Below are 15,900 nucleotides of genomic sequence, written 5' to 3' on the forward strand. Positions count from 1 at the left end.
TCTTCAGAGCGGCCGTGGGCGTGGCTTCGCGGAGTCGGGAGGTGACGCGCTTCCTGTTCCGGTGCTCGTGTTGTGCGGCGCGGTGTGGTGAGAAAAGCGGAGCAGCGACATGTCTGACAACGAGGACAAGTAAGTAAGTGCGAGGCCCGCCTCTCCCGTGCCGCCGCCCCTCCATCTCCATGCGGCCGGGGACAGTGCGGGGAGGTGACACGTGTGGCGGCGGGGCGGGGCGGGGCGGGGGGTCAGCCTGTGCCCACCGGACACATTGCTGCGAAAGTGCGAATACCATGTCCTCACATTACCCTCCCCCAACATGTACACATCCCCCTCCCCCACATCTCCTTAGATCACTACCCCCCAACATATTCACATTAATCCTCAACTTATACACCCCCCCCCCCTCATATATACACACGACTGATCCCCCTATACCTACACCATCCACATATACACATACATCCCCTATTTACCCCACGTCCCCACCTATCCCCCATCTGTTACTGCCCCCCCTACATAGTCTTATATTTCCTACACCAGAGGTGCCCACACTTTTTTAGCTCGCAAGCTACTTCAAAATTCGCCGAGGCCGGGCGATCTACCAACATTTCAAATGCACGCCCCCTGTATAGGTAGTTAGGTATAGGTTCCTTCAGTATAGGTTAGCTGGGTATAGGTGCCTTCAGTATAGGTTAGCTAAGTACAGTGTTCTCCCCAGGCTCTTTTAGCCGGGCGCTCCACCCGGCTAGATTTGGTGACCACCCGGCTGTCATCGGCTCACCTCCTCGCCACCTCCTATGCTGTAAGCACAGTTGCCCTGCATTTTCATCTCTCCCCACCCGGCTACTTTTTCATGCCACCGGGCTACTATTTCATGCCACCCGGCTGGAAAAAAATTCTGGGGAGAACACTGAAGTATATGTGCCTTCAGTATAGGTTAGCTAGGTATAGGTGCCTGCAGTATAGGTTAGCTAGGTATATGTGCTTTCAGTATAGGTTAGCTAGGTATAGGTGCCTGCAGTATAGGTTAGCTAGGTATAGGTGCCTGCAGTATAGGTTAGCTACGTATAGGTGCCTTCAGTATAGGTTAGCTAGGTATAGGTGCCTTCAGTATAGGTTAGCTAGGTATAGGTGCCTTCAGTATAGGTTAGCTAGGTATAGGTGCCTTCAGTATAGGTTAGCTAGGTATAGGTTCCTTCAGTATAGGTTAGCTAGGTATAGGTGCCTTCAGTATAGGTTAGCCAGGTATAGGTGCCTTCAGTATAGGTTAGCCAGGTATAGGTGCCTTCAGTATAGGTTAGCTAGGTATAGGTGCCTTCAGTATAGGTTAGCTAGGTATAGGTGCCTTCAGTATAGGTTAGCTAGGTATAGGTGCCTTCAGTATAGGTTAGCTAGGTATAGGTGCCTTCAGTATAGGTTAGCTAGGTATAGGTGCCTTCAGTATAGGTTAGCTAGGTATAGGTGCCTTCAGTATAGGTTAGCTAGGTATAGGTGCCTTCAGTATAGGTTAGCTAGGTATAGGTGCCTTCAGTATAGCTTAGCTAGGTATAGGTGCCTTCAGTATAGCTTAGCTAGGTATAGGTGCCTTCAGTATAGGTTAGCTAGGTATAGGTGCCTTCAGTATAGGTTAGCTAGGTATAGGTGCCTTCAGTATAGGTTAGCTAGGTATATGTGCTTTCAGTATAGGTTAGCTAGGTATATGTGCTTTCAGTATAGGTTAGCTAGGTATATGTGCTTTCAGTATAGGTTAGCTAGGTATATGTGCCTGCAGTATAGGTTAGCTAGGTATATGTGCCTGCAGTATAGGCTAGCTAGGTATATGTGCCTGCAGTATAGGTTAGCTAGGTATATGTGCCTGCAGTATAGGTTAGCTAGGTATATGTGCCTGCAGTATAGGTTAGCTAGGTATATGTGCCTGCAGTATAGGTTAGCTAGGTATATGTGCTTTCAGTATAAGTTAGCTAGGTATATGTGCCTGCAGTATAGGTTAGCTAGGTATATGTGCTTTCAGTATAGGTTAGCTAGGTATATGTGCCTTTAGTATAGGTTAGCTAGGTATATGTGCTTTCAGTATAGGTTAGCTAGGTATAGGTAGTTAGGTATAGGTGCCTTCAGTATACGTAGTTAGGTATAGGTGCCTTCAGTATAGGTAGTTAGGTATAGGTGCCTTCAGTATAGGTTGGCTGTTGGTGTAATGGTTAAGGGCTCTGCCTCTGACACAGGAGACCAGGGTTCGAATCTCGGCTCTGCCTGTTCAGTAAGCCAGCACTAATACAGTAGGAGACCTTTGGCAAGTCTCCCTTACACTGCTACTGCCAATAGAGCGCGCCCTAGTGGCTGCTGCTCTGGCGCTTTGAGTCCGCAAGGAGAAAAGCGCAATCTAAATATTATTTGTCTTTTTGTCTTTGTCTAGGTGCCTTAGGTATAGGTGCCTTCAGTATAGGTAGTTAAGTATAGGTGCCTTCAGTATAGGTTAGCTAAGTATATGTGCCTTCAGTATAGGTTAGCTAGGTATATGTGCCTTCAGTATAGGTAGTTAGGTATATGTGCCTTCAGTATAGGTAGTTAGGTATAGGTGCCTTCAGTATAGGTAGTTAGGTATAGGTGCCTTCAGTATAGGTAGTTAGGTATAGGTGCCTTCAGTATAGGTAGTTAGGTATAGGTGCCTTCAGTATAGGTTACCTAGGTATATCTGCCTTCAGTATAGGCTAGCAAGGTACAAGTGCCTTTAGTTTAAGTAGTTAGGTATAGGTGTCTTCGGTATAGGTTACCTATGTGTATCTGCCTTCAGTATATAGGTAGTAGATCGCTACCTCAATCCGGCAGGTGAGGGTCCAGGAGGCATACATTTAAAATCGCCGCAGGATACAGCCGGTATATGGCTGATCCTGCTTCTGCACAAGTTCGGGCCGTGTTAATTACTATTCCCCCTCCAGGCCGCCATGGATAGTGGGGGAATGATATAATTCAGATTCCAGCGATTGCTGGAGGCCAAATTATTGTGTTTTTTTTAAGCAACTTCAGCTCAGTCTTCTGACGGTGCCGACGATACTCACTGAGCGCTGCAAAGGTGTGATTCCTATTAGTCTATGGTGGTGCCGGTTGCACCCAAATCTAGCTGCGCTGAAAAGCACTGCTCAGTCCTTGAGTACTCTGTAGGGCTTCCCTGGCAGTTTTCCCAATCGTTGGGGGAAGTATGATGGGGAGTACTTTAAAAAGCACTTAAATGGGGGTCAGAATAATAACTAAAAAAAGCACTAGAATAAGGAGTCTATTATAATGAAGAGCACATTAATAGGGGTAGTGACATACACAGCTACACCAGCTTATAAAGACCATGCCTCCTGCAAAATAAATGCAGGGGTTCCTTGAGATCCACAAAATACTTGCGGTGTTAAGCTAGGTACACACGGAGCGATGTTAGCGGGGAATCGAGCGGAAGATAAGCGGGGACGAGCGGGTATCGAATCCGACGCGCGCGGGGGTGCGGAAGAGGCGATCGCTCCGTCTAGATTAGGCTTTACGCCAGGGTAAAGAGGTTGAACAAGGCTGCTCTACACCCTCCAAATACACACATTACTGCATCAGCTACATATCACTGCATATTAATATCTCCTGTGTACCCTATGTGCTTTCATCTCTTCACATACACCCATTACTGAATCAGCTGCATGTCCTGATTGTGTCTATACTATATAATTATGTATTTATATACCAGTGATCACTTCTGAAGCACTTTACAGAGTACATAGTCATGTCACTGACTGTCCTCAGAGGAGCTCACACTCTAATCCCTACCATAGTCATAGTCTAATGTCCTACCATATTATTATGTATTTATATAGCACTGACATCTTCTGCAGCACATTACAGAGTACATAGTCATGTCACTGACTGTCCTCAGAGGAGCTCACAATCTAATCACCGTCATAGTCTAATGTCCTACCATATTATTATGTATTTATATAGCACTGACATCTCCTGCAGCACATTACAGAGTACATAGTCATGTCACTGACTGTCCTTAGAGGACCTCCTTCTAAGCCCTTCAGCACAGCAGTGAGGTTTTATTGTTGGTGGGAGGAGGTGTAACGTCCATAGCGTGATTTGGTCACATGAGAGCAGTGGGCTGAGGGTCTCCTGTGAGGCCGGTGTGCGTCATGGCGCCGTGTGAAGGGGAAGCAAGACCAAGCTTAATTGTAGGTGTAAATGAGGTTCCTAAGGAGAGAAATAATTCCGGTCATGCAATCCCACTATAAGCGAGCCTTCTTGGGAAGGTTTGTTCTAAGCTCTTGATGGGTCACTGACTACCTTCCTGCATCCTATATTGGAGATCATTGAAATGAGCTCTGCTGTACACATTGATTTGTGAAGGACATGTTGCACCAGCAGACTAAGCATGTAAAGGGATCACCGCACGAAAGGTTAAAATAAAGGGAGGTTTGTGAAGGGTGGGGGTTGTTGGGAGGTCAGTGAGAATTTAATTACCTTCAAGGGGCTGCCCCTGCTGGTAAGCAGCCCTCAATCTTGATTCTCCAGCTGCGGATACCACCGCTCAAACTGGCTGCAGTGATGCTGCCCTGGCCACCACAGTGCTTGCTGGGAGATGTAGTTTGTCAACGTGATTACATCTCTTGTCTGGGAGTGGTGTCCGGCTCCAGCGCTGGTGACTTTGGCATGAAAAGCTGGTTATCAGAATATCCGTTATGCAAGCTTTGATACTTATAGCGCCAAAGCTGAGGGCCACACCGTTTATGGTGCTCTAAAGAAGCCCTTGGTATGGCCGCCTTGTAAATTTTGAGTTAAGGTATCCATAAAGCATTTAAGTTTTTCCTGCAAATTAGATAGTTTCATGAAATAGCTGTAGCACTTTAGAACAACGTTTTTATTTATAATCTATTTCTCTCTCCCCAGTTTTGATGGTGATGACTTTGATGATGGAGAAGAAGATGAAGGGCTTGATGACTTGGACAACGCTGAGGAGGTCAGCAGCTCATTATGTTGTGTTATATGTAAAAGTAATGTCCAAATGCAAGAATGTATGAACCTTGTGCAGGTGAGGTGAGAGGTATATGGAGGCTGCCATGTGTTTTTCCTTTTAAAGCGGTATCGTTACCATAAAAATCAAATTTCAACAGCAACTGGTCTGAGTGTATTAAGTGATAAAGATGCTAATCCTGCATTCAAAACTTGCAAAACTTTTTCTGCTGTTATGGTTTGTAGTTATCACATACTTTAGGAGCACTGGCCCTAGTGCCAAACAGTGCCAAAGAGTTGAATGTTGGGAGTTCTTTTGAATGCTGGGAGTTCTTTTTATGTATAATATATTCCTCCTCTTCCATTTATTTCCCTGCCTAGCTTATCACTTGTGTTTACAAGCAAGGCTGAGGTGACTCAGTGATTGGAGGATAAGACAGTACAGTTCCTAGTATACACCTCAGTGGGAGTATCTGAAGACTCTGGGAGGAGGGCAGCTAATGAATACACAATGAGCAAGAGAAGGGAGGGGGGAAAACAAGAGTCAGGGAGGATATGATGTCAGCATTAGCTTGGCAAGATGGCCACTGCCTAGAATAGGATTTTCTGCTTTTCCTTTATAAAATTCACAGGAATCATTACGCGGATAGCACAATACATCTGTTATGTAAGTAGAAGTAGTATTTATCTACTTATATATGTGTTTTTTATTTCTAGGTTAGCATGGGTGTCGCTTGTTCTTTAAACATTACCAGTTGCCTGGCAGCCCTGCTGATCTCTTTTGCTGCAGTAGTATCTGAATCACACACCAGAAACAAATATGCAGCTAATCTTGTCAGATGTGACAATGTCAGAAATGCTGCATGCTTGTTCGGGCTCTATGGCTAAATGTATTAGAGGCAGAGGGTAAGAAAGATAGCCAGGCAACTGGTATTGTTTAAAAGGAAACCAATTTGACAGCTCCCATATCCCTCATGTTAGTTGTCCTTTGTCCCTGACTTCATTTGCAGAGGTTTATCTGCTTTGTCGTAGTCACTAAATTGCTTTTGTCAATTCTCGTTTTTTAGGAAGACCAAGAAAATGTGGCAATCTTGCCGGCTGGTGAAGGCCAGCAGGCCAACCAGAAACGCATCACAACCAACTACATGACCAAATACGAGAGGGCGCGTGTGCTGGGTACCAGAGCGCTGCAGATCGCGTAAGTGTGCCCGTCTGTGTAACGGCTGCTGCCCAATTCAGTAGAAAAGTGTATCTTTTTATTCTTTACACAAAGTATAAACATCAGCAGGTGCCAAATGTCTGCATTGCAACAGTAGTTCATTGTCCCCAAATCGCCCACCCACGTTTTCTTTATTTTCGAACTAATAGTCATACAGTACTTTATTTTTTTCATTAATACTAGGTACACACCATGCAATTTCCTGTCAGATCGACGGGTCGAAAAATTTTAACTCGTTGTTTGTAAGCAGTGAACTGCCTGTATACTCGGGTACAAGGAGCCAGTGCAACCAGTGTCCTTTCCCCAAAGTGCAGGCAGGATCCTCATTCTCTCTTCTCCACCAAGTGCAGCCCCCCCCCGGGTACAATATGCACAGTGGCCGCAGAGGAAGGAGTATTCCACCCCTCTCCTCAGTGCGCACGCCTCTCTCTTTCTCCAAGTGCAGAGTGGTTGCAGTGAAAGGAACATTGGCCTCAATTCACTAAGCTTATCTCCTGTCTTTAATAACGTTTCTAGAGTTGTTACCATGGTGATAAGGCATGTAGTATTCAGGAAACATTTTACCTCAGGCAAGCCTAAAGTTAACTCTTCTGTCTTTAAAGGGATACTGTAGGGGGGTCGGGAGAAAATGAGCTGAACACACCCGGGGCTTCTAATGGTCACCCGCAGACATCCTGTGTTGGCGCAGCCACTCGCCGATGCTCTGGCCCCGCCTCTGGTTCACTTCTGGAATTTCTGACTTTAAAGTCAGAAAACCACTGCGCCTGCATTGCCGTGTCCTCGATCCCGCTGATGTCATCAAGAGCGCACAGCGCAGGCCCAGTATGGTCTGTGTCTGCGCAGTACACTCCTGTTGACATCAGCGGGAGCGAGGACACGGCAACGCAGGCGCAGTGGTTTTCTGACTTTAAAGTCAGAAATTCCAGAAGTGAACTGGAGGCGGGGCCGGAGCATCGGTGACTGGCTGCACGGACACAGGATGTCTGCGGGGGACCATTAGAAGCCCGGGGTAAGTTCAGCTCATTTTCCCCTGACCCCCCTACAGTATCCCTTTAAGTTAACTCTTCAATCCTTAAAAAAAACTCCAGAGTTAATGATAGGCTGTTAATTAACTGCATGTGAAAATAACTACAGAGGAGGTAACTTAACTACAGAGGAGGTAACTTAACTACAGAGGAGGTAACTTAACTACAGAGGAGGTAACTTAACTACAGAGGAGGTAACTTAACTACAGAGGAGGTAACTTAACTACAGAGGAGGTAACTTAACTACAGAGGAGGTAACTTAACTACAGAGGAGGTAACTTAACTACAGAGGAGGTAACTTAACTACAGAGGAGGTAACTTAACTACAGAGGAGGTAACTTAACTACAGAGGAGGTAACTTAACTACAGAGGAGGTAACTTAACTACAGAGGAGGTAACTTAACTACAGAGGAGGTAACTTAACTACAGAGGAGGTAACTTAACTACAGAGGAGGTAACTTAACTACAGAGGAGGTAACTTAACTACAGAGGAGGTAACTTAACTACAGAGGCGGTAACTTAACTACAGAGGCGGTAACTTAACTACAGAGGCGGTAACTTAACTACAGAGGCGGTAACTTAACTACAGAGGAGGTAACTTAACTACAGAGGAGGTAACTTAAAGGGAACCTTAACTGAACGGGGGGTAAAGAGTTTCACTTACCTGGGGCTATTATCAGCCCCCTGCAGTAGTCCTGTGCCCTCGGCGCCGCTCTGGAATCCTCTGGTCCCCTGCTGTCACTTAGTTTCGTTTTTGACGACTCACCAGTCGCCGGCCGCCATGCGTATTATTGGACGCATTCACCAATGCAATTAGCGCTATTGCGGGCCGCAACGCGTACAAAAATACGCGTTGCCGCATTCCGCACGCGTAGATATGCGGCAATGCGTATTTTTGTACGCGTTGCGGTCCGCAATAGCGCTAATTGCATCGGTGAATGCGTCCAATAATACGCATGGCGGCCGGCGACTGGTGAGTCGTCAAAAACGAAACTAAGTGACAAGTGGGGGACCAGAGGATTCCAGAGCGGCTCCGAGGGCACAGGACTGCTGCAGGGGGCTGATAATAGCCCCAGGTAAGTGAAACTCTTTACCCCCCGTTCAGTTAAGGTTCCCTTTAAGGAATGAAGAGATAAGATAACTCTCTCACTGTGTGGAGGTAAGTTTTCTCTTGCCTTTATTATCTCCAGCACGATCTTAGTGAATTGAGGCCATTCTCTACCTATTCCCCTGCCGGGCATAAGCTCCTCTCATCTCCTCTTCCCTGTGGACAGGTCAGAGTGTACCAGTGTCCCTCCAAAGTCTTCCTATGTCATGTGACATGCATCCGGTACCTACAGGGGGCGCTGGTACACGCTAACCAGACCGCACGGAAGAAAAGATGGTGTCCGCCAGTGCAGGGTACATATGTTCTTTTGCTGCGGCTGCTCAGCATTCTGGGGGAAGAGAGAGGCGGGCGCACTTGGTAGATGGGTGAAATGTTCCTTTCCGCTGCAGCCACTCTGCATATAGTATTGGGGAAAAGAGGTTCTCTGACCCACGTCTAGACGAACGAGGTGCGCATATAAGGCGACACCGATACTTTACATTTGTGAATCGCACCTAAACTTCTTGACTTACAGCCAAGAATATACGGTTTACATTACTGTTTCTTGGTATGTAACCCCGACCCTCCCAGTGATGTTTGGCCTAGGCTGTGATGTCACGCAGCTTTCTGCCCCAGAGCACTCTGGGAAATTGGGGTATGTTTCTGTTCACCTTACAAATGTGAGGGGGAAACAATTCCACAGTGCTTCACCTTGCCAGCAGTAAAGATGTCGGCATCGCTAATAAATTTCAGAATGTAAATCTGATTTAGGTGAGATTTTACAATAGACAAAGACTAATTTATGACTTAAAAAAGAACGTATTCATTGGGTTTCATTTGACTTTTCTTCTTCCCCAGAATGTGTGCTCCGGTTATGGTGGAGTTGGAAGGCGAGACGGACCCTCTGCTGATCGCCATGAAGGAACTCAAGTAAGTCTGAAGACTCCTTCCTGTGTACTGACACTAGGGGGGGCCATTGAGCTACAAATGATTCTAAGCTGATCCAATTTTATCCTAATCATGCAAATGTATGCAGCCTGAGAATGGGCCAGCCAGTGTTGCATTTGATTGGTTTATTTGCAAGCTGCATGCAATTTTGCATTAACTCGTTGTCCATCCCTAAATGTCAGTAGAACAGCTTTACAAAATGTGCGTTGTCAGTCATTGATGTACCAACGGCAAGCAGAAAAGGACCCTGAGCAGTGGCCTAAATTGAAAATCTGAGGCTTCCTCCAGCCCTCCCGACCCCCCCCTTCCCCGTAACCCACGATGTCCCCCGGCTTCCTATTTCTCCCTTCCATGGTCCCGCTGGCGGCTCCAGTAATCCAGAAAGTTCTGCTGAAGTCGTGCGTGCCATCATGCCGGTCACCATAAGCGCCCTGCGAATGCGTGGTACAGTCTTTAGAGAACTGCGCATTCACAGGGCGCTTACGGCGACCGGCATGATGGCACGCACGACTTTAGCTGAAGTCGCCAGATTAACAGAGTTGCCAGCGGGACCATGGAAGGGGGCAGGAGGAGGAAGACCACACCAGAAACAAGCATGCAGCTAATAATGTCAGAAACGCCTGATCTGCTGCATGCTTGTTCAGGGGCTATGGCTAAAAGTATTGTAGGCAGAGAATCAGTAGGACAGCCAGGTAACTGGTAATGCTTAAAAGAAAATATGGAAGCCGCTGTATCCCTCTTGTTACAGGTGTTGCACAAAACAAGTTTGCCTTCTTAAAACAGAAAAACAGAAACAAACAATAGATATTTATTTTGGGGGCTTGGAACTCCATTATGGAATAAAACAAGAGTTTGCCTTTTTAAAACTGAAGGTATTTGCAATTATTCAGGTTGGAGTGAGGTTATGATGTCTCCCACAATACATGACTGCTGAATATGCAAATCATCCTTTTTTGCCCCGTAAGCTAACCACACCTCCAGAACCACTAATGCAATGATGTGTCAGCTTGTTAATTGTACAGAGCCACAATAATACAACATGCATGCAGACTCATCAGTGCGTGGCATGCTGTATGTGGTGGGACATATTCAGTGGTGATGCATTGTGGGAAACCTCAGATCTCACTCCAACCTTCTGTTTTAAGAAGGCAGACTTTTGTTTGACAGGAAAATTCAATTTCCAGCCTGAAGAAAGTGCCGGCAATATCTGTTGGCGGTACACATAGCAGACCCCTGCAGCAGGTCGGGTACCCGCGGGTCACCTGAATTACGGGTCGGGTTCGGGTACCCGTTTTGATTCAAATTGGGTTGCGGGTAGTGAAAGCAAGCATGAGCTAATTTAGTAGTCAAAAGTAAAACAAAAATCTTTAACACTTCTTTGGCTTTGGTTTGTGTATAAAAATAGGTTTCACTAACTTTACAGTATTCCAGGGAGACTACCAATGTATATTTTTTAATGGAAAAAGCGAGTCGGGTTTTGGGTCTGGGTTTTGTCGGGTCGGGTGTGGATCTGAAAAATTTACCTGGGTACTTCTGCGCAGTATAGGTGACTAAGCATAAGAATGCATTCTTCTGTGAACTAAAACCCTGGCTTTTAACTTAGCTGTAGGGATAACAGTTGTGCCTGGATGAGTAAATCTGCGAATGCATTTGTTTGAACATTTGCATGTGAGAGTGTGAAGGGTTAATAGATTTTTGCTGTTTTCTAGCCACACCTCCTTCAGCACCCACCTTTCCTTAATAATTTATTTAATGTCCTAACTAGAGGCGATGTGCCGGGATATATGTATTTTGTTCTGAAAAATTAGGCCCGTGCAAGCCTCTAACACAGTGGTCCTCAAACTAAGGCCCACGGGCCGCTTGCGGCCCCCCTGAGGCTTTTTCACTGGCACCCAAACTCAAAATGTATGGCCTTGTTCAGAGTATACGTGCTGTTGTGCGCATTTTGGCAGCGTGTATAGAGTGCGACACGCAAGAACGGTAGAAGGGCATAGACAGCCCTTCCACTGTTCCCATCATATGCGCTGCACAGCAGTGCGATTTTCTGGGAATTGCAGCGCAGATCCCATTCACTGTAGTTTAAATATTGGTGCACCGCATATAGAATAGCAGTGCTGGCATCACCCATCCATATACTGTAGAAGCCAGTGTGCAGTCATTGGCTGGCTTCCAGTTCTGCATCAGGTGACACTGCTGTCCAATTGGACGACAGGTTGTCACCTGGGTATGCTTCACTGTCTGGTGCAAAAAGACGTTCTTCATGCGCCGCATGACTGAATGGCTGCTGCTGGGAGGTCTCCTCCAGGCATGATTGGGGGGAATCAATACCTAGATTTAGTGTAATTTTTTTTAGCAATCCTTTTATGTATGTTCCGGTCCCCCAGCAGTCTGAATTATGTTGACCCGGCCCTTGACTGAAAAAGTTTGGGGACCCCTGCTCTAACACGTAGCAGCTCATAGTGAAACAAGCCTCCTCCCTAGCCAGACCTTCTCCCTAGCCAGAGTGTCAGACAGGTTGCAGCACCTATGCCACTGCTTAAAGGGAACCTGAAGTGAGAGGTATATGGATGCTGCCATATTTATTTCCTTTTAAATAATACCAGTTGCCTGGCAGCCCTGCTGATCTATTTGGCTGTAGTAGTGTCTGAATAACACCAGAAACAAGCGTGCAGCTAATCTTGTCATATCTGACAATGTCAGAAACACCTGATCTGCTGCATGCTTGTTCAGGGTCTATAGCTGAAAGTATTAGAGGCAGGGGGTCAGCAGGAGAGCCAGGCAACTGGTATTGCTTAAAAGTAAATAAACATGGAAGCCTACGTATCCCTTCAATTCAGGTTCCCTTTAACCACTTAACGACCGCCTAACGCTCATAGGCGGCGGCAGGTCGTAAGTGGTTTTACATGGAAACTTTTCATGTCAGTTCAGAGGGTGTCTCCGTGAACAGCCTGCGAGCCTCCGATCGCGGCTCGCAGGCTAAATGTAAACACGCGGGGAAGAAATCCCCGGTGTTTATGTCGCACGGCGCTGCTGCGCAGCAGCGCCGTAAAGGAGATCGGCGATCCTCGGCCTCTGGTCGGGGATCGCCGGCATTTGATAGGCTGAAGCCTGTCAGAGGCGGCACAGGACGGATCGCCGCCTTGTGCCGCCCATGGGAAGGAGGGGGAGGGAGGGTGGAAATCGCTATACGCAGATAGCCGGCGGTGATCAGACCCCCCCCCCAGCAGGACATCCCCCTAGTGGGGAAAAAAAGGGGGGGGGGAGTCTGATCGCCCTGCCTGCCTGCTGATCTGTGCTGTGGGCTGGAGAGCCCACGCAGCACAGATCAGCTGAACATAGCCTGGTCCTTATGTGGTTAATGTGCATTATAGGGAAGGATCTGGTAAGCCGCTTAGCTCCTCATACAAATAGACAACCACTTTTCTGAAAACCTTTGACAAGTCTAATTGATCAGGCCAATTAACTTTATTGCATGTTTATACTGGACAATGGAAAAGTGTTGTTTTATGTCTGAAATGATGGTTCATTTTGTAAGGAACGGCCTGTATGCAGTTTTATAAATCTGTGTGTGTGTGTGTATCCTTCACACTTATTTTTTCTTCAAATAGAGCCAGGAAGATCCCAATTATCATCAGACGATATCTTCCCGATGGCAGTTATGAAGATTGGGGTGTGGACGAACTCATCATTACCGACTGAACCCGCTGGACTTTCCTCTTCCTCCTTCCCCCCCCCCCACTGTTGTACATAAAGATATTTTAATATGTAAATATTTAATTAAAATAATTAACGCCACTCGCGCCTCCTGTTTTCTATCCCCGCGAGCTAAGACGCCGGCGTCGGCAGAGTCTCCACAAATATTTGGATAGTAGGTAAAGAGGTGTACGACGCTTGTATCTTTCAGCTCGCCTGATGCTCGTAAAGCGTTTTTTGTTTCATAATCTGTTCCTGTTGCAATAAACGTGTCGTACAACTCGTGGGTTCCTGCTCTGGCTGTGAAGAATCCTCGCAAAAAAAATAAAAAAAAATTAAAAAATATTCTGGGTGTGAAGAATCCTCGCAAAAAAATATTTCCAGTTCTGACTCGCTCCGAAATTCCTCCTTGACCTTGCTGGTTTTTATGATGCCTCTTAATAGGATTCTGGATGGGAGTTCAAAAATTCCTGCACTTGGCAAGTGCGACTCCTTTTGGCTCCCCTGGAGGGGAAAAGAAAAAAAGGCAAACAGCGCTTTGGGTTCCAGAATGTGAGCGGTCCCCCACCCCCCTCCCATCCACTACCTGTACCGACGAGAACAGAGCAGCCATTGTGCGCCTCTACCTCTGCACCTGTTGCTATGGAAATCCTCAAGGTGGGGACGCATTTCTCAGGAGTATCGGGAGGCTGGATGAATCCTGCTCTTTGTTCCGGCCGGGCCCGTGGTCTGTTTCGCCCGCGTTCCTGTCACACCTGGGAGACAGGTTAGCTCTGATTCCAGCGCTGCATTCACATGTTGTCAACACGGCAGTAGATTAAAATGCCAGACCGCTGCTAAACCCTCCCTGTCAGCAGCAGCAAGGCCGATCGACCAGCACTAACAAACAATAGATATTTATTTTGGGGGCTTGGAACTCCATTATGGAATAAAACAAAAGTTTGCCTTTTTAAAACAAAAGGTATTTGCAATAATTCAGGTTGCAGTGAGCTCTGAGATGTCTCCCACAATGCACCACTGCTGAATATGCAAATCATCCTTTGTTCCAGTTTGGTAACCACACCTCCAGAACCCCTGGAATGCAATGATGTGTCAGCTTGTTAATATTACAGAGCCACAATAATCCGACATGCATACAGACTGTTTCGGGTTGGTTGATCCTCATCAGTGCATGGCATGGATTAATGTGGCTCTATGCAGTAGGACTTGAAACACCCAGAGTTATAGACTGCCCAGCAAGCTCATGGTGAACCAGAACTACTAGGAGTGTGTAAGGGGCTACAAAGGACCAAACAGCCTCCTTACTAAACTTTTGGTCTAGTTCAGCCCCTTACACGCTCCTAGGAGTTTTTTGGTTCACCATGAGCTTGCCGGGTGATCTGTAACTCTGGGAGAGGAGCAAAGACATAGCTGTAATATGTGTGAAGGAAAAGGTGTGACGTCTGTGTAACAGTTGGAGCACCCCACCCCCTCTTTTAATTGAATAGGTAAGGGTTAGAATGGCTTCTTTTTGAGGGGGGGGCTGCTTAAAAAGAAGTTTGACTTGCATGGAAAGTTAGTGTACCCGAGGCAGTATTAAAGTGGACCTGAAGATTCCCTAAAAACAAAGTTTCACTTACCTGGGGCTTCTGCCAGTCCCTTGCAGCCGTCCTGTCCTACATCGGTTCTTCACGATCCTCCGTTCTCCCGCCACGGTGCAGTTTAGTTACCGTCGACTTGTAAGTCGATGGCAACTGTGCCTGTGCAGACCTTGGAATATGCATATCCTTCGGTTCCCCTCTGCAACAGCGTCCTGCGGGACAGGAACGCAAAAAGATACGAGCGGCCAGGGCTGCGCAGTTGCCGTCGACTTGCAAGTCGATGGTAACTAAACTGCACTGCGAAGGGAGAACAGAGGATCATTGAGGACCAGCGGGGGATAGGGCGGCTGCGAGGGGTTGGCAGAAGCCCCAGGTAAGTGAAACACTTTGTTTTTAGGGAATCTTCAGTTCCTCTTAAGGCTAGGTCCATACTAGGGGCTTGATCTAAACCGTGATAACTCATATCAGAAAAATGAGTTTCTGGAAAAACTGGGGGAGAAAAAAAAAAGTTTAGAAAAACGGATCCGTTTGAAAGCGATCCTGAATGGACCAGTGTGGACCTAGCTTTAAAGAAAATTAAAAAAAAAATTAGATACTTTCCTAAGAAAAAGGAAGCCTCTGCATTCTGCAGTCCTCTGGTTCCCACCGGTGCCTTGCGTGGATCCTGGAGCATGTGTTTCATGGCAGCGCTCGTGCATGAAGAGCTGTATGGGTGTAACCTTTAAGAGTGTACCCAGCAGCTGTGGTGGTCTGGAGGAACGATGTGGGAAAACCCTGGGGGATGCAGAGCCTTCCCTCTTGGGTATCCCCCCCCCCCCCTTCTTTTTTTTTTTTTTTTTTTTTTTTATTGCCACCTCGGGTATACTTTAAAGAGACTCCGTAACAAAAATTGCATCCTGTTTTTTATCATCCTACAAGTTCCAAAAGCTATTCTAATGTGTTCTGGCTTACTGCAGCACGTTTTACTATCACCATCTCTGTAATAAATCAACTTATCTCTCTCTTGTCAGACTTGTCAGCCTGTGTCTGGAAGGCTGCCAAGTTCTTCAGTGTTCTGGTTCTGTGATGCATCTCCCCCCTTCAGGCCCCTCTGCACACTGCCTGTGTATTATTTAGATTAGGACAGCTTCTCTCTTCTCTCATGTTTTACAAGCTGGATAAATCCTCCTCTGAGCTGGCTGGGCTTTCACATACTGACATACAGGCAGAGCTGTCTGCACTCTGCAGGAAGAAACAGCCTGACACTTCAGTGGAAGATAGCTGCAGGGGGAAAGAAACACACAAATGATCTCTTGAGATTCAAAAGGAAGGCTGTATACAGCCTGCTTGTGTATGGATGTATTTTCTATGTGTGGACATACTGTACATCAACCT

The 15,900-nt window shown here is 46.6% G+C and overlaps 1 protein-coding gene across 1 annotated transcript; it reads left to right on the forward strand.

Annotated features, from left to right (window-relative positions):
• Positions 1-21: 21 nt before the first annotated feature.
• Positions 22-13,048, forward strand: POLR2F (RNA polymerase II, I and III subunit F). Its single transcript, XM_068252083.1, has 5 exons — positions 22-129; positions 4,912-4,981; positions 6,042-6,172; positions 9,164-9,235; positions 12,862-13,048. The coding sequence occupies exons 1-5, from the start codon at positions 110-112 to the stop codon at positions 12,950-12,952; spliced, it is 384 nt and encodes a 127-aa protein (XP_068108184.1). The 5' UTR covers positions 22-109; the 3' UTR covers positions 12,953-13,048.
• Positions 13,049-15,900: the final 2,852 nt, after the last annotated feature.

This window comes from Hyperolius riggenbachi, chromosome 9 (assembly GCF_040937935.1).
Source record: "Hyperolius riggenbachi isolate aHypRig1 chromosome 9, aHypRig1.pri, whole genome shotgun sequence".
NCBI classification, from domain to species: Eukaryota; Metazoa; Chordata; class Amphibia; order Anura; family Hyperoliidae; genus Hyperolius; species Hyperolius riggenbachi.